At 30.7% G+C, this 17,982-nt stretch overlaps 3 protein-coding genes across 8 annotated transcripts; 1 reads left to right on the top strand and 2 right to left on the bottom strand.

Annotated features, from left to right (window-relative positions):
• Positions 1–449: 449 nt before the first annotated feature.
• Positions 450–5,461, bottom strand: LOC119832391 (putative RNA-binding protein Luc7-like 2). Of its 3 annotated transcripts, none has more exons than XM_038356065.1 (8): positions 5,228–5,275; positions 5,049–5,143; positions 4,615–4,707; positions 3,054–3,152; positions 2,320–2,538; positions 2,017–2,229; positions 1,122–1,339; positions 450–951 (listed from the first exon to the last, which is right to left on the bottom strand). In XM_038356065.1, the coding sequence occupies exons 4-8, from the start codon at positions 3,147–3,149 to the stop codon at positions 837–839; spliced, it is 861 nt and encodes a 286-aa protein (XP_038211993.1). In that variant the 5' UTR covers positions 3,150–3,152; positions 4,615–4,707; positions 5,049–5,143; positions 5,228–5,275; the 3' UTR covers positions 450–836. The 3 variants fall into 3 exon arrangements, with proteins under 3 accessions (XP_038211993.1, XP_038211992.1, XP_038211991.1); XM_038356064.1 differs by having other exon boundaries at positions 4,629–4,707; XM_038356063.1 differs by lacking the exon at positions 4,615–4,707 and having other exon boundaries at positions 5,228–5,461.
• A 1,146-nt stretch (positions 5,462–6,607) lies between these two features.
• On the top strand, positions 6,608–9,971 carry LOC119832182 (phosphatidylinositol N-acetylglucosaminyltransferase subunit Q). The gene is made up of 7 exons (XM_038355801.1): positions 6,608–7,338; positions 7,418–7,543; positions 7,799–7,934; positions 8,014–8,158; positions 8,409–8,601; positions 8,929–9,043; positions 9,445–9,971. Exons 1-7 carry the CDS (start codon positions 6,793–6,795, stop codon positions 9,624–9,626), a joined length of 1,443 nt encoding a protein of 480 aa, XP_038211729.1. The 5' UTR covers positions 6,608–6,792; the 3' UTR covers positions 9,627–9,971.
• Positions 9,972–10,569: 598 nt separating this feature from the next.
• On the bottom strand, positions 10,570–17,602 carry LOC119832183 (nuclear distribution protein nudE-like 1). 4 transcript variants are annotated; one of them, XM_038355804.1, is made up of 7 exons: positions 17,292–17,598; positions 17,042–17,195; positions 15,571–15,707; positions 15,354–15,490; positions 14,665–14,817; positions 14,164–14,246; positions 10,570–11,667 (listed from the first exon to the last, which is right to left on the bottom strand). In XM_038355804.1, exons 1-7 carry the CDS (start codon positions 17,363–17,365, stop codon positions 11,557–11,559), a joined length of 849 nt encoding a protein of 282 aa, XP_038211732.1. In that variant the 5' UTR covers positions 17,366–17,598; the 3' UTR covers positions 10,570–11,556. The 4 variants fall into 4 exon arrangements, with proteins under 4 accessions (XP_038211732.1, XP_038211733.1, XP_038211731.1 ...); XM_038355805.1 differs by having other exon boundaries at positions 14,164–14,243; XM_038355803.1 differs by lacking the exon at positions 10,570–11,667 and adding an exon at positions 11,687–12,558 and having other exon boundaries at positions 14,164–14,243; positions 17,292–17,602.
• Between the last annotated feature and the right edge of the window lie 380 nt (positions 17,603–17,982).

The raw sequence follows: 17,982 nt of genomic DNA, 5'->3' as shown, positions 1-17,982 counted from the left end.
TATTATAATATATTAAATAAGCTATGGTAATCAGAAATTTCTTTCTGTCACTGCACCTCGATATCTCATATCGATTTTCCTACATTGTGATATTTTTCAGTCATATAAAAAAGCAATTCTATTAATCAAGGTAAATACTATAATGCAGGTTTATCTTTAGAAACTTAGTAGGTTTGGAAAATGATATACGCAACAAAACAAAACTTTTCAAAACTGGAAAATTGTTATCTATTCCCAATTTTACATATATCCGACCTGACAATTCGTAATATCTTTGCACTTGTTGCAACGCTTTTGCAAATAATAATTCTTTTTCATTTAGTACATTCTAAACTTAATTATATACCTAGAAATATAAGCTATATGATAGGATAAAATACACAGAAATAAGAAGGAAATAAATTTATAGTAAAACGAAAATACAAAAACTTGTACGTAATTATTAATACTTGTATATTACGTAAAGTATTTGAAAATATGCACCATATCTGAAGGGGAGCTATTTAGTAATTTTACAGAATGCTTAATAATCTATCGCACATTTTATTCCATTTAGTTTTCAAGTGATTTCAAAACAAGGATATTTGTAATGACTGTGTAAAACGACTCGTCTCCATCAATATAGTACAACAACCGGTTCCATCATATCCACAAATTAAAAATCTTTTTATTTTGAAAGAATAGATTAGAAACAGAACAAAACTCGATAAGGGTTCAAACAATACCACGTAAACCTCAGCAAAATACGTGTGGCAAGCGCAAATCTAAACGAAGTGTATAGTGCGGGAACGCGTGTGGCGCGTGGGGCGCGTGTGGCGAGTGGGGCGCGTAGGGCGCTAGTCGCGGCGGCGCTCGCGCGAGCTGGAGCGGCCCGAGCGGCTGCGGCGCGCCTCGCGCCCGCGCGACCGCGACCGCGTCGCGCGTTTGCTCTTGCTGCGCGACCGGCTGCGTCTGGAACGTGCACAATTTATTATTACTTTTTTTACGTTTTGTGGTGCGGGATGGAATGTTTATAAACTATATTGTATTCTAGTGATTGTTTAGACAAAAATCGTCAGATGGATACCGCACACAGCATCACTGTTGCGTAGCTACAAAATGGCACTAAACCAACAACTCACTTCTTCTCCCGCTCGCGTTCCCGCTCCCGCTCGCGGTCGCGGTCGCGGTCCCGGCCGCGCTCGCGCTCGCGCTCGTTGTCCTTGCGCTCGCGGTCGCGCGGCACCTCGCGGTGCCTGCGCGCGCGCCGGTCGAGCTCGCGCCCGCCCACGTAGTGCCGCCGCCCGCCGCTGCGCTCTCGTTCCGCACCGCGCTCCTCGCGACGTTTCTCCACCGTTTTCTGTGGAGACATTGTGTATTTCATTGGCTTGCTTATTTTAAAATAACAGATTTGATTTATTGAAGTGAAACTTCTTCAAAATCGTTGTGATTTCAAACCCGATGCAACGAAAAAAACGAGAGGTAAGAGACACAAATACAAAAATGTCTAGAATGAAGCCGGCAAAGAATGAGACAGATATATACATACTATTTTATATATATTCATCTCATTCTTTTGTCGATTTACTGAAGTTTCACTTCTATTGTGTGTGAATCGCACACACACCTTTTTAATAATGATATTTCTCTACAAATTCCAATTACAGATGCGATACACTGTTTTTGTGGAAAATATATAAAACCTTTATAACAAACTAACAAAATTATAATAATAGCTGCACCCGCGCTTTCACCCACGTAAGTCCGTATCCCATAGGAATGTCGGGATAAAAAGTTCCGTATCTGTTATTCCAGTTGTCCAGCTATCTACAAATTTCATTGCATTCGGTTCAATAGTTTAATGTATGTAGTAGAAATAAATATGAAAGATGCTATAACTACAAGACCGTTATACGAATTTTGTTACTAGCTAATGACTTGTTTTATGAATAACTCTTTATCACGAATATTTATTTAATAATAAACGATGCAAAAAATTTTTAGAAAAAATCGTATTTATAATATAGGACGTCTTACCTTCAATTCAGATAACTTCTCGCGTATTGTAATAAAACCAAGATGGAGTTTGCCGCCAAAGTGATCAGCCAGACGACGATCATTATCGTGGATACCGAGGTATGCAGAGCACACTTCACAGACTCTCAACTTCTGCTGTTGGTATGACGATGCCGGCATTGAGTTTCGGTACTCTTGCTCCGCGACAGCTTTCTTTTTACGCAGTTCATCTATCTATAATAACGAATGAAAAAAATGTCAACTTTTTTACTCACATGCTTGCAATCATGTTTTTATAATATTTGCACCAATTTTAGATTGTACCTCTCCCATTAATTTGACACTCTCTTCAACCATTCCTTCTTCCCCCAACGCTTCAGCTCGAGCCAATTTCTGACCAATTTGCTCAGCTAACTCATGAACAGCGTTTGCTTTCTCAGTAACCTCTGCCGATAATTCTTCCTGTGTCTCAGCGAGACGCTGTTTCGCCGCTGCCGTGCGACGGTCGCAATCCGCTATGAACGCCTCTAAATGCTCGGTTGCCTGTCCATTGAAATTTGTGTAAATATGACAATAGAATAAAAAAAGTGAATTTCTAACTTAATAAGTAATTAAAGAAACATTATTTTCAAAAATGGAAACAAAGTAGATAATATGAATGAAAAATGATTGAAATTGTAACATTTAGATGAAAAATTTTATGTTGACATTTTTCATGAACCATTTCAAAATTATGGGAAAATCTTTTCAATTATACACAGGAATTGATGGCTTGTGCAAACCTTATCTATGAAATAAAGATAGAATTAAGTTCTCTCTATGAAAGATTAGAGAATGAGCTGCCAAAACATGTTATGCATCAATCTACAAATTTTTAATGAAAGCATTTAAGGTTACTTCTACACTTTATTTTAGCTAATTCTTATTTTTATCAAGTTTCAAGCACAACATCAAAACATTATATATAAATCAGTTTTGAAGTAACATAATTTAGACTTGAATCCAAACATAGAAACTGAACTTATAACACTACAAATTAGAACAAAACTTATACTCACATCAATATCATAGAAATAATCTTTGGTTTTCGAGGCTAACTCATAGTCGGCACGCAGAGCCAGATCATGAATTTTTGGACACTCACCTAGATCCATGCGCTGCAACACAATTCATTATAGATAATTATGACGCTTATTTTCTGCAAATGTGAATGGGGACTGAAAAATGTATGAAATCGGTTTTCTCTAATATCAAGCATAAAGGTATCAAAATCATAAGAGAGGATATCAAATTATAAGATGTGTATGGACATTCACTTGTTTTATTTTATTTAATATGCAAGAGAGGTCAGATGATATTTAAAATACATTTGCCAGATATAGTTGCATCTTTAGCACTAATCCAGATAATCATCCTACACAATGACTAGAATCGGTTGATACTATAAGTGATATGATCAATTAATTAACCATTGCAATTATTCAAACCCTACCTAATAAAAAACCATCTCTAATTTGAAAAAAATAATAGACCATTGATAACATCTAATATAAAACAAGATATATATATAAATATAGAGAAGCTAGAGACAGATATAAATAAAACATCCAAACCCCTATGGAACGCAAGAAAATGTTTAAAAAATACATACAATATTATGTCACCAACACAGCTCATCCTGAATATGGTTTCTCCAGCACTTAAAATTATTTTCATAATACTTACAAGACCAGTGAAATAACCTCGTAACTATCCTATCCAGCAAATAATCATATAATTTTTAAATAATTATGACCCTGAGATGACTGTTACACTTTTCACAAATAACAAGAAAATATTTGGAACCTTTCAATACAATTTTTTTCCCAACTTAACTACTGAAATACTCTTACCACACAATAGCACTTAAGAAAGTATTACCATTTAATATGCCATACAAATAATAAAAAAAATCGTAATTGACTTTATAGACCCATAAACACATTTATAATAATTAAAGAAAGATATACATCAAACTATATATTTTCTCAAGGTAATTGAAATTAATAATTGACATAAGTCTTTAAATAGAAACATAATTTCTTTTCCGAAAATAACTTGCACGTAATTTCATAAAATTTATTATACTATATTAATAAACATGATCAAATATTTTTAGACAATTTTTTAACCAAATAATAAAAAAAGATTCATAATTTTCCATAAATTTTCTAGATTAAGAAGTAGGGACCAGTTATCATTATTTTCCAGAAGCATTGCTAACATTATATCTTGATATGTCATAATTATACTGTTAGTTTTTCAATATACTATTTTATCAATTGGATGACTGACAACCAATATATAAGACATGCAATATCTTTATTATTTATCCTAAAATTTCGGTCACTAGCCACGTAAACAGCTTGGTACATACCCAATGTAGTAAGAATGAATCAGCAAATTGTTCTCCCCGACTTTAAAACTTTTTGTATGATTTTAACCATGTACTCACCACAGCAGCAATAGAAACCGAAGGACAAATTAAAATTTTAAATTTAAGCCTGAGTGTTCCATTAAATTAAATTCTGCATAGCAGTAAGTATACAATCAGCTAACTAGAAATGTTTTTATACGTACATCTTGGTACTTACAGAACAGCCTAACTCATACAATCTATCCCTCATCTGTTAAGTATTGTGATGAGCAATAAAGACTAGTGTTGGGCATTTTCTGAAAAGCATATTTCACCACAGTTAAGGCCACTCTGATAATAACTTTTGAGGGACTACAGTATAATTATGTAGAATACGATTCAAAATGGATGTGAACTGCATACATGAGGAATTATTATGTTTTGAATAACAAATAAAGAATCACTCATAATAATATCCCCATGCATGCACTTGAATAATATTGAGAACCCAAATAATGAATAAAATGTATCGTTACAAAATATATCCTTGCTTTGCAGATAATTAATTAGCAAGTTTTTCAATAGTAAATAAAAATGATCAAAATCCAGTCTATCCCATCACTCTCTACCCAGTTCTTAAATGAAAGATTAAACTCACCGTAGAAGACAAGATTTCGTGAGGACAGCATTGCAGTAAAAAGGATTTGCAAACGGAATCATCATAGAATTTGACACCATGCCTATCCGTTTCACCTAAAAATAATCAGATAATTTAATACCTTTATAATAAAAATTGTAACTGAAAGGAAAAACAAGTGAAAATTCCACGCTGTATACCATTGCGAGCTGTGCCCATCAATTGATCCAACATTGCCCTCATCTGCTCGTGAGCCGACATGGTGATCGACTTATTTTTTATTTTACGATAATGAATTGGCAGTATATAACAAAGATAGCTGAAATTCAAAACATATTGAAGGAAGACTGAAATTAATTAGGTTTATAAGATGTAATGCACAAGCCAACTCAATGATAGCAAATTATAAAATGGCGACAGTCTATTTGTCGATAGACAATAGACAACCTGAAAAATGTCAAACATGAAACTATATTCATGTGACCATAGACATGAAAAATTTGTAAGATGTATTTCTACGGAAAGCTTATTACAGTATTTAATAAATAAATGGAAGAGAGTAATCAATAATGCTAGATGAAATATTGTTGCTTAAGAACCACAGCAATCGGCCAGTTCCCTGTAATAATTATTTTAAATGTAAAATGTTGTTAGTTGATACAATGATATGTCTTTAAGAGAGCACCTTCAGAGTTACTTGCCGGCTGTTCTCTTTAGAAAGTACTTTCCGAATCAAGGAAATAATTGTTCATGTGCAAGTCTGAGTTTCTATAATAATGTTGTGATTATAAGAAAACAAAAACTTTACTTTTTTAGCTGTGTAATTGCTAATCCGGGTAGGCACAGAATGAATAATTCATAGGCTGTACAGTTTTTGCATGAATCATTCATAAACACAAACTTTTTATATTATCAAACCAATGCAAGAATGATAAAGTACCTTTATTAGTCTTATAAATAGTCTTTATGTCACAGCCAACTATATTAACTAGTCTTTTCATATAGAGCCCAGCCTTTTTTATAACAACACCATTTGATGTTATGACATAGATTATAGATTTTTAGATTTTAGAAAGATTTGGCCATTAGCAGAATATAAGGCCCATAATAAAAATACTTGCTGTTTTTATTCATTATTGATTTATCTCACTACTACTGTCTACTACGCACTATGGTGCAAAAACCGATCAAGTGAGAGGACTCCCGACAGTAGTGTGTTTCTTTCTAATGATATGACCAAGCCCGAATAACATACAGGAAAATTTACTTAAAAAACGAGCATGATGATGTTGATATTTATTATAGTGATCCTATATAAGTTAAATTAATATATGAATAAATGAATGAACGTACGTACGTACATATACATTAAATATATGTTACCATAAAATCTAAAGTAGCTTGTGAGTGCGCAAATACTTAATACAAATAATTATTTAAAACATTAAAAAAAATGTTTTTTTTTTTATTTCTTTACAATATCTTCTTACCCATTGTTACAGTATATATGTCTTAACTGTCATATGAAAGAAGTGACAGTATGTCTGATGTCAATTGTCATTTTCATTGTCAGTACCGAAGAGGACTGAGTACAATAATACGGGTGTTAGTTTCCACTGCAAACTGCAATATGCGTTTTTACATGTGAATTGTAATTTTTGCAGTTTCACGAATAGTTCTAATAGATGTGATGCAACAATGTAGAATATAAACATCACATGTTACATTTTCGAAGATACATATCTAATATAGAGTGAAAAATAAAATGGCACTCACCAAAGTCTTCTTGCCATTTTCACCTATTAAGGATGAAGTCTTCTTCAGAGGATATCTAAATAAAACGCAAGAAAATACGCTTATATACATAACTGAGTATTCAAATATACGGGCAGATATTGAAAGCAAATTTAAAATAAGCGACGATACTGTCATTGGTTATTGCAGCAGTGAACCCATTCTAAATTATGTAGACAATGAACCTAAAAACATGATTCTAATTAATCGTTGTGATAAACCAAAAATAAGCGAATTAATAATAGACCATAAAAAGGTGGTAGATTGCAAAGTTATAACAGTAATCTATGATATAAATAAATTGCTCAATTCAGAGACACTGAATATTTCCTGTGATGAATTATTGACGTTGAGAGAACATTTAAAAAAAGATTCTAATGTGCCACAAACAACATCCAAGTATAATCCATATCTATACACTCCGTCTATACTCTCTTCTTCCATGTTCATCCAACATTGCTACAATCAATTGAACTTATTGTTATGGCTAAAGCATAGTATCCAAAGAGGAGAAAAAGTTAGTACATGAGAAATACAAAATGATGATATGGTTATTTATTATTCAACTTTTATTTCAATCAACTTCAATTTTCCAGATATCCATAAAACAAGGAAATTGGATTCTAGCGCTCATTGTTGATATAATTTTAGGCTATTTTGTCTTAGAAATACTGTTGTTTGATAGAAATGAAATTGGAGTATTATTACTAGGGATTTTGGAGGTTTGTACTGTACTAAAACTGTTTTAGTATATAAATTTTTATTAATGTACAATTCTTTTGCCACTGCTTTGGGATAACAGAAAAAGCAGAATTTTTATTTTGTTAACTTTTCTTTTGCACAGACATTTTTTTTCCCAAGAACAAATTAGTATACACTTAAATTTCATATTAAAATACATGTGTACTCCACATTCAAAATGTAAATATTTAATTTATTGTATTCATTTTCACATACTTTACATTTTGTTCCAACAGAAATTGGTAAACTCTATGTATTCACTCCTTAAATGGCTTATGGGAGCACCTGCAGGGTTAAAATTAAATAATGCATTCAACAAAATGTTGGGTAAATACTTCTCTTATCATGTGGAGTTATGGTGGCTATTCCTAGGTAATTATTGATTTATTTTTATTATTTCTGCCTCAGAAATTTCAACCATGAAAAGACAATAATCACAGTTTTTGGTTAGATGTTTCAGGCGAGAGATTAGACTTCATACTGCATATCTATCAATATTTGGGCTATTTTGGACTTACCTTCCAAGCTGCCATCATTTCTGATATGTTGTGCATCACTACCTTCCACTCATATTGCATTTATGTGTATGCTGCTAGGTAATAATATATAAAATTATCATAAAATAATTATTTTTAATAAAACTGCCTTCAAATTGTCAGACTGGACCAAATTTAAATATCTCACAGAAGGCAACAACTTTCAAATAAAAAAATATCATCAAAATCTGTTCACCCATTTGAAAGTTCTGAGTGAGAGTGAGAAAAAATTGATAACTTCCTTTATTTGAAGTTGGTTGAAAATCTAATCTCATTAGGAAAATTTATGCAATTAAAAATAATGTTTCAGATTATTCAACATACAAATATCTGGTTTAATAGCTTTGTTAAGATTATTTGTGGGTAGGAAATACAACCCACTGAGAGGTACCATTGACTCCTGTGAATATACAAATCAAGAATTGTTTGTGGGAACTGTTGCATTTACTATATTATTGCTTCTGCTGCCGACAACGCTAATGTATTATATTGTTTTTACTATGGTAAGTTATTTATGAAATATTAAAAATAAACTCAATTTAATATTAATATTAATTAATTATATGCAAGTATTATAAATGACATGTTTTAAAATTATGGAATTTTTTTTCCCTAAGGCGGCATTCAAACTCGTGTTATTTTGCAGCGTGGCAACTTGGCTTTTCTATTCTTAAAAAAAATACCTATTATATATATTAACCTGAACTTTATTACTTCCTATGACCTCTAGACAATTTTTACTGATGATATATTTATGTTGACGATTTGTTATACAAAAATAAATGTGTTTCATCGTCGTTTATTTATTTTCTTATACATTTCATTTGCAGTTTCGGGTCTTTTCATTATTTGTGCAGTACTTGTTAGCAAAACTAATACATCTGATGCAAACTTTGCCTTTGTATGTAATTACGCTATGGATAACACGATCGCCAAAGTTAGCAGGTAACTAGTGACTTTTATAATTTAATAAAAGAAACTGTATTGAAGACGATAATTTGTGGAAATAAAAGTGCAATTTTCGTAATTCAACTGACGAGTCTGAACGTCAAGCAATTGTGCCGCCAGTGACAAGCTATGATCATAATTTTCTTTTCTTTTTCCTTATGTAATTAGACGCCTTAGGAACATCTCGCCTCAGTCATCTTGGTACAAATCGCATAGATTTTTGTTCTGGAAATTTCACGGGAACGTGAACTATGGAATATGAAATACGTAAATATGGAATTCCCCGGGACTTTCGTTTCCTTTGAAAACTAGTAAATTATAAACATATCCCATCATATTATATTAAATAACATCTAGTAAATTAAGATCTTTAATTTTTTAAATCTTTTTTCTTTTAGGAAACATTTTTATTGAAGAGCAAAATGGCTATGTAAGGTATCATTTAATACTCAACATGAGGCTATTCAATAAACCTTTGAAGGAGCTAATGAAAACTTTTAAGCCGCCTATCTCAATGCCAAAGAGTATGGATTGGAGACATATTGTTTCCAGTGTATTTACGGGAAAGCAAATAATATAAGAATCAATTAATTAATCTCAATAGTTAAGACTTTCAATCTTGTGTACCTACTGAGGTTTAGTATAACATGATAAATATTTGTTGTCTCTATTCCTTCATCAATACTTATAATTTTTTCCGACTGCAACCGAAGGAGTATACACAACCGTATACGCAATTTTACGCTTGTAAATATGTATATTCATTTCTTTGGCACCCCCTACAGTCCAAATTGACTGAACTGTTTCTTATTCTAGCAATACCAAATGAATACAGTCAGATTTTGTGTATTAATGATAATATTAGTTTTACAATAGTAGATATAAAGTAATATGTAAATGATTGTAAATAAAAAACATTTTCTTTGACTTATCTTTTATTTAGATGATATTATTTCCGCACAAAAATATAAATTGTGTTGTCACCACACGTAAACATAAATGCTAGTAATTCACTATATAATGCATTCGCAACAAATTCAGACTGAATATTTTAGTACAAAACAAACAGACTAACTATTAACCATTCAAACAATTTTCGACGTTTGACGGAGAGAATTCTAGAGTTAAAATGATCACAATGTATCTTAATTAATCTATATTAAAAAGTTATGTGTATTACTAAATCTACAATAGTACAAAAATTATTCCGGGTTTTTGCAGGTATGCTTAATACAAAACATATATTATAATTTAAAAATGATCGTTCGTACAAGATATAAACATCTATTATTATCTGATCACTAATTACATTGTACAATTTTTACAAATTGATAAATCTGATTATTTCAAAAAGCCATATTATGTCGAATAATATGTAATTAATCAAACTCAATTCTCTTCAGTTTTTGATTAAGTATGCTTAAAACGATTGAGAAAAAATAGACTTCTATATGAGATATATTGCTTACATATTTTTTTAATTCTATTCTATTTCACATGGGTAAAAATGTTTATTTTTTTTACATTTCTATATTTTATGCAACACTGTTAGAAATTAAGGCAAGATTTAAATTTAAAGGTACAAATAGTCGCTAATTATAATTTTACTATATTATATATTATTGCATGCAGGATTAAAAACGTTCAATTTAAACATCTTTTATACAAAAGGAATGTAAATAATACATTGATAGAATGTTAATGAAGTAGTCAATGAATTTTGAAGCTAAAAACAAAACTTTCCCAGACGATAAAACACACTTATGTTAGTCACACAAAAATGTTGAATATGTAATTCCAGAAGCACGCCTTATTTTTATAATACACCCCGTTCAGTATTACTGAGCAAATACATTTAGGTGGATTTATTTTTATCAAGGGATTTCGTTAACGTCGCCTAGTAGCACGGTAATATAGTTCTATAACCACACTTCTAACAACCTAAATGTTATTAAATTGTATGAAAATAAAATAGCCATAAGTTTTACATACTGCAACTCATATGGATTATAAAATTTTCCAGTGCTAACAATTTCATAAAGTGCTATATTATTTACATAAAACTCCCAATAGAAAATATAGTATATCATATACAAATAATATTATAAATGTAATTATTATGATAAATATCGAAAATTGTTTCTGGTGGAATCCATTATGCGTTTTTATTGTTGGGTTAGTAATTCCTGACTTGCCTTGATTGAAACTCGTTTGTAAATTATATGTTTTGTGTACAGATATAACACGATGCATGAAGCAAAGCTATACCCGTGTGGTGTTGCGTGTCAACGGTGGGTAGGCCGAAATCTGTTTTTACGTAAATTTAACTTATTTATTTTTATCATCACAGATATAAGTATATTAGGAAATGTGATTCCGATCACAGTATAATATTAGATAGAGTAAACAAAAGCTATTTTTGTAATATTCGATCTATATAGTATCATACTATAAAAAGCTGACGCTGTTTATTTGTCGCAAAGTTGACGTGTTATTGTATTCGGCAAGTCTTAGTTCTTGAGTACACACCTGTAGTCCTTATTCACATCCGTAGCAGAGTTTGGCGAATGTTCTTTAGGTCTAACTGAACCGCGACACGATGCTAACTTTGATTCCAAAGCCTACAATGAAGAAAATTACAAAATATGAATGATGTTAATATTAGTAGGTGATATGGAAGTCATGTGCAGTTATACGAAGCCTTCACCAGCGAGTGCAAACATCAACAAAACAAAAATAATATGCTTCACGTAACACCCGAGCTTCACGATACTAACAGTCTATTTTATAATTATGAGTTATTACAGAATTTATAACAATTTTCACCTTATTAATTTGAACCTTAAGTTAGTCTAAATTTTAGATACATTTCGTTTATTTTGGTAATTAATACATTAACTCTAGCTAGTTTGTAAATAAATCTTTGTCAGTATAAAATACAATTCCATCAGTCGTACGCAGTGTACGTATTTATAAAATACTTAATCTATATATTATATTGTATTATGCGGAAATAATTTCTATAAAAATAGCATGGCAGCACAGCACACTTAATATAAAAATATAATACAACCGTGTATTACAACCGTATACACAATTTCTCTAAACTCAAAAAACGGTATATAATATCAAAACTGTTCTTGACGCAAATTTTGTTTCCCTTTGCTCTGATCTTGTCCTTTCCGTAAATTAAGAAAATTCTCGAGGCCCTCCCTAGACCTGACTAGGAAAGATCGCCTCAGTTTGCCGCTGTCATTCTGAAACCTTTGAAACGGTTGTTCCGATTGTCTCTGTTTTATATTAGACGCCGGTGTACTTATTGTTTCTGGTCTTGTGTACTGACGCGTGAATTCTGTTGGTTTTCTGAATTCAATAGGTTCATCTGGTAAATCGGTTTCTTTGGGTTCCGTTTGTACTTTACTGTCGCTATCGTGAGGTGAATCGCACTGCGCGATTTCGGTCACGCAAGAACATTTCACCTTACCACATTCGCGGCAAAGAAATCTCTCAAGCTGCAAGCAATAAATACCATGCACTACAATATACACAACCATGCAAATTAAAAAGTAGCTCACAACTAAAAGCTTCGAAAATATACAATAACTGTGATGGTGTAACAGTATTAGTAAAAATAAATTATAGTAGCTTAAATATTTATAACGCATAATACATAAATAAACACACACAATATCATTGCTATTGTATTTGTTTTATTTGCATATTATAAGTATAATAAATAGAAATATATTAAAAACATAATAATACACATTTCATAAAATATACATACACATTTTTCAATAATATTATATGCTACGATATAAGACCAATATTTTTATCGTAACATAATTGTGTAAAGCATAACATTGCAACTTAAACTGAATTGAATTATTCAAAAATGTAAATTTCAGCTAGATACACGAATCAAAATCAGTGGCCATGAAAGTTCACTACAGTAGATACTTATATTGATTTTCCAATGCAGTATAATTTTCATAGTTTAGTTACTATAGAAACAAGCTCACAACAAATCAACATGTGGGTCACATATAAATAATATGTTCGAATATATAAATAATATATAAATAATATGCACGAATCGTGAATAAAGAATATGTTCCTTTAAATTCTTTGCTTATTTCATGTTCTTTGTGAAAGCCTTATTTATAATAATTAATAATAACTACAATGATAAATAATTATATATATATATATATATATATATATATATATATATATATACTCAACCATCAGAAAATAACAACAAAATAAACACACTCAACTAACTTACTTTGTACTCATTAATATAGATAAATAATATCCAATTTAAATAATCTAACAACACAGTAAATAAAATAACCAAATACATATAATAAATAAAAGTCATATAATGGAAACAACAACAAGAATTATAACTAAATCAACGTCATAAATCATAATGGTACATTAAACTATAAACTTTATACTTCTTAAAAAAATAATTGACAGGGCAGAATCTTAATACCTATGTTTTCAATATTTTGAGGCTCTTAAAAAACCGCACACGTCTTTTCACCATAATAAAAAAAACAAGGGCGTTCAAAGGCCAAATTAGTCTGTTGGCATAGACTAGCTGCCAATGTTTCTGTGTGCATTCGCATTGTGTATATTCGCATATAGTTACATATACAATACATAGTTTTTTAATTTCATAATGTACTCTTAATAAATTTTTGGGTTTTCGTTATAAATAGCTTTATATTCTATACGAAAACTCTTTCTGTATCTTTCCTCCTACTGCTTATTTTAGGGCTAGGCCCTTTTGCAAATACCCAAAATGTATGAATTTAAAATTGAGTTTTGTTTTAACAAGTATTATCAATTTCGAAAAGACATGATAAGTAACAAATCGCGTTTTTTTAAGATTCTGACATTATGGAGTAAAAACACTTTAAAAAATCCTGAATATGATAACTCAACCTTTTTACCGAGAACACTCTTAATAAGATTACTATACCCAGCTATTTACCTAGTACCTATAACACCAATTGCAAATTTACATGTGTATGGTACACCCATATACCTAATATCATAATAGTGCAGAATAACAATATTACAGCATTAAAATTAAAACTACTCACCCCCACTTTCCGCAGTAGATCTCCCACTATATTTATAGCAGACACTCGGGAAGACGGAGTCATCGCATTTCCGTTTATTTCTCCTGATACATAATTAAACAGTCCTACAGTATGTGTATTGTTTAGGTAATGCAATAATTAGCTAAATAAACATACACTTGGGTGAGTGATAGCGATTATGTTGTCACAAATTTCACTTTATTTAATGCCCAATTTTTCGCTCTAATGACGCACGAGTAAAAGTGAAAGATACATTTAATATAACATGGCCAAATGTATGTTATTAAGTGTATTAAATTGGAAACCGTTTGTTAAATTCAGAATCAAAGGGGACTAAGTAACTGAGTTGTAACTTTAATTAATTAGTAAACTGAAGCATTGTCCCAATACTTGTAGCTTAAATTGGTATATTGTGACAAATATTTGAAAATAATTAATGTAATAAATTAACTCAACACCTGCGATTATATAAAAAATAATTTGGGTCTAAAATGTACTTACGACGATGTGGAGATGCTACTGATGTCTGTGTTTCAATTTCAACTTGAGTTCGAGAGGTATTTGAATGGCCATTGCAGACATTTTCATTTGTACCACCATCTTCTTTCTTTACTGTTGGAATCTTTTCTATTACCTTCAATTCATGCTTGAGATCTATAAACAGATATAGAGCAAATACATAAAAAAAATTTCAAAACAATTGCACATAGGGAAAAATGAACTCAAAAATATAATTTTTGAACGACAACCAATATTGTTGAACCTACAAGAAAATCCCAGCTCTTTTTTATAGTACAAGAATTGAGAGTATTTATTGATAGGGATAAAAAAAAATATTATCTTGTATTATAGCATTATTACTTTTAATCTATCAATGCCAATACAATCAAACAACATTTAATACACAAAAAGTGTGATGATTTTGGCATTTGTAATATATAATATAATGGAAATAAAGTGCAAATAATATTACAACCTTGATAAAAACCAGCAGGTAAAAATGTTTTGTTGATGATCTAACATACCTACTCCAAAAAATTCATCCGAACATAAATACTAATTATTTGTAACAAATGGAATGAGAGTTTAAAAACTTTTATACAATTTACAAATCATTGAATTCTTCAATTTCTCTATTTAAAAAATTATTATGTCATAAAATAAAAAGTAAAAAATAACTGATAATCCACCTCTTGCTTCATCATTAGCTCGTTGTAATTTTATCCTGAGATTTTCAACTTCATCCACCTCATTTTCCAGCACTGCATTTCGCTCATATGCTTGATTTAATAGCGCTTCAATACTGGCCACTGATTCTGTTATAACTCTACATATAGATAACAATGATTAATAGTTTACATTATTATTCTGTACTATATAATAATAAGATATTTGTAAATTTTATACCTTTGACCTCTTTCTAGATCATCGTTTTTTTGTTCTAATTCCCTAACATATATTGCCTGTTTCTCTTTTTCCTTTTTAAGTGTTTGTAATTCATTTTCTAAAGCATTTGTCTCATGTTGACTTCTTTCTAACTTATTCTGTAAGGAGAAAATTAAATTGTACCATCATCATTATTTAACATTGAGGGCTCAGTGAGCAAGTCCATGACTTCAATCAAAATTATGAGTCAACATAATTCAAACAAATTTTTCAATTTATTTGCACATTGTCTATATAAAAACTACTCCCATCAATGTAGAAAACACCTTGTGAAAATTTTAGGTTCAAGAGTCAAAATTTTCATAAAAGAATACAAAAAAAAAAATATACATGTTTAATTTATAATTTTATTACTCCTTTGTGCAATGTGAAATTAAAATAGGTATATGTAAGATACATTTAATACAATTACTTATCATTTCATATATAAAAATTTACATTTACGGAGGCCTGTTTCCTTTTCCTCACCCATCCTAGTCTATTCCTTCTTTCCAGTCGTTAATCCTTTCCTTTTCCCTTACCCCATAAAAGCGGGCAGCGCATTCACAGAGGTATTACCTTTGCGAATATTTAAGGGCGGTGGTGATCGCTTACCATCAGGCGAACCACCGGCTCAGCTGCCCGCTATGACATAAAAAAAAAAACATTTGGGAGCCGCAGACCCGTTTCGTTTTCCTTACCCTTCCCACTCCTTAATCCTGTCCTAATCCCATACCCTTTAAAATGTCTAGCAAATAATTTCAAGAGTGGCCTAAAAAATGTGTCAAATAAATTGTAAACGACAAGGAAATCTATACATACAAAGACTAAACAATTAGGATGCTCCTTAAAAATGATCTAAATGAATTTTGATGATTATTCTGATTTAACAATGCTTTCTTTTCATTTCATTAACTCTTTTTATATATTTTATTATAGGATATGTATGTATTAAATAATTTGTACAAAAATATTTCATATGCAACCAAAATAGCTTCAGATCATGTACAATTCATAGATGTTATACATTCCCAGTAATATTTTAATTAAAATTATATTTTGTATTATATATAAGTAAAATAATTACAAGTAAAAAGTAGTAATTTTATTAATATTATTAATAAATATAAGTCACTACTGTGCTTAAAAACATTTGCATATATTTAAATATTATAATTATTTTTCAATGTTGCTTCATGAACAGGAAGTGTAGACATGATACATAACATTTTCAGTCCAGAGGTGTCATCCCTGACCATGTGATAGTATACTGGGTGACAATTTGGTTGAATTCTATAATCTAAATAAGTATATATAGGTAACAAGAAAACCGCAACAGTTTTTCCAGTGCAAGTATTTCTACCAAAGGAACCTAGAAGAGAGCTCATAAAACTACATATAATTTTAAATTAATGAGAATAATGATCAGAACTGTGTACAAACTTATACTCACCCTAAGCATTTCTATTTCATTTTTAAGCCTTTGGTTTTGGTGTTCCAGATCTCTATTCTGTTTTTCTACTTGGACTAATGAAGCTTCCAACTCTTTTTCAAGCTGGGCAGAGTTCTCCGTGTACTCATCCAATTCTTGTTGAATGTCAATGACTCTGTTCACATAGATAGATAATCAATAACAGAATAAGTTTTTAAAAAACTTACATGTTTTTTTATAAATTTTAATGCACTTTTAAATATTAACTTACTTTTGTTCATAATATTTCGCTTGTTTCTTCCAATATTCTATAGAATCAGAATCTATCTGTTGTGGAGATTCCATAATTGTTTAACAGAACTTAAACAAAACCTTGTTTTTCCTAATATGTAGTCTAAGCTGTTTAAGCAAATTTGCACATATATGATATTCTTTAATGTACATAGGTCTAGAACACTTAAACAATCCTATTGTTTTAAATACTTAAATACCTTATTTATTGAACATCAACTTGAAACGCAAATTATGACACAACTTCCTCGTCAAAAACAAGACAATTCGATTTCAAGACAAGTTTCCAGCACAGATTATCAATATGTACCACGAATTCTAGCAACACAGAGATTGTGTCACAGATGAAGAACTGATAAAATCAATACCATGCATAAACGCACTATTTAATCTCTTACCTTGCTTGATTGTGTTATTTATTTTGTAACTAAGAAGTCACATTAACAAAATCACGAAAAAGCCGGGGTGCTTTATCAACAAAAATATAGATATATTATGCTTGAACTGCGTTTATGATGCTGAATATTTGCATTGATAGTGTAGTTCTGCCTTCTTCTTATCTTTGGGGTCTTTCCTTAGAAATACCTACTTATTTACCTACCTAAGCTACTTATCTTCGTTATTTCATTTGTTATAATTATTGGATAGTGTAAATTTTTATAAGCTGCGTT

Source organism: Zerene cesonia, chromosome 15, assembly GCF_012273895.1.
Source record: "Zerene cesonia ecotype Mississippi chromosome 15, Zerene_cesonia_1.1, whole genome shotgun sequence".
Classification (NCBI taxonomy): domain Eukaryota; kingdom Metazoa; phylum Arthropoda; class Insecta; order Lepidoptera; family Pieridae; genus Zerene; species Zerene cesonia.
The sequence above is the reverse complement of the archived record's forward strand: the minus strand, read 5'-3'. Positions and strand labels throughout refer to the sequence as shown.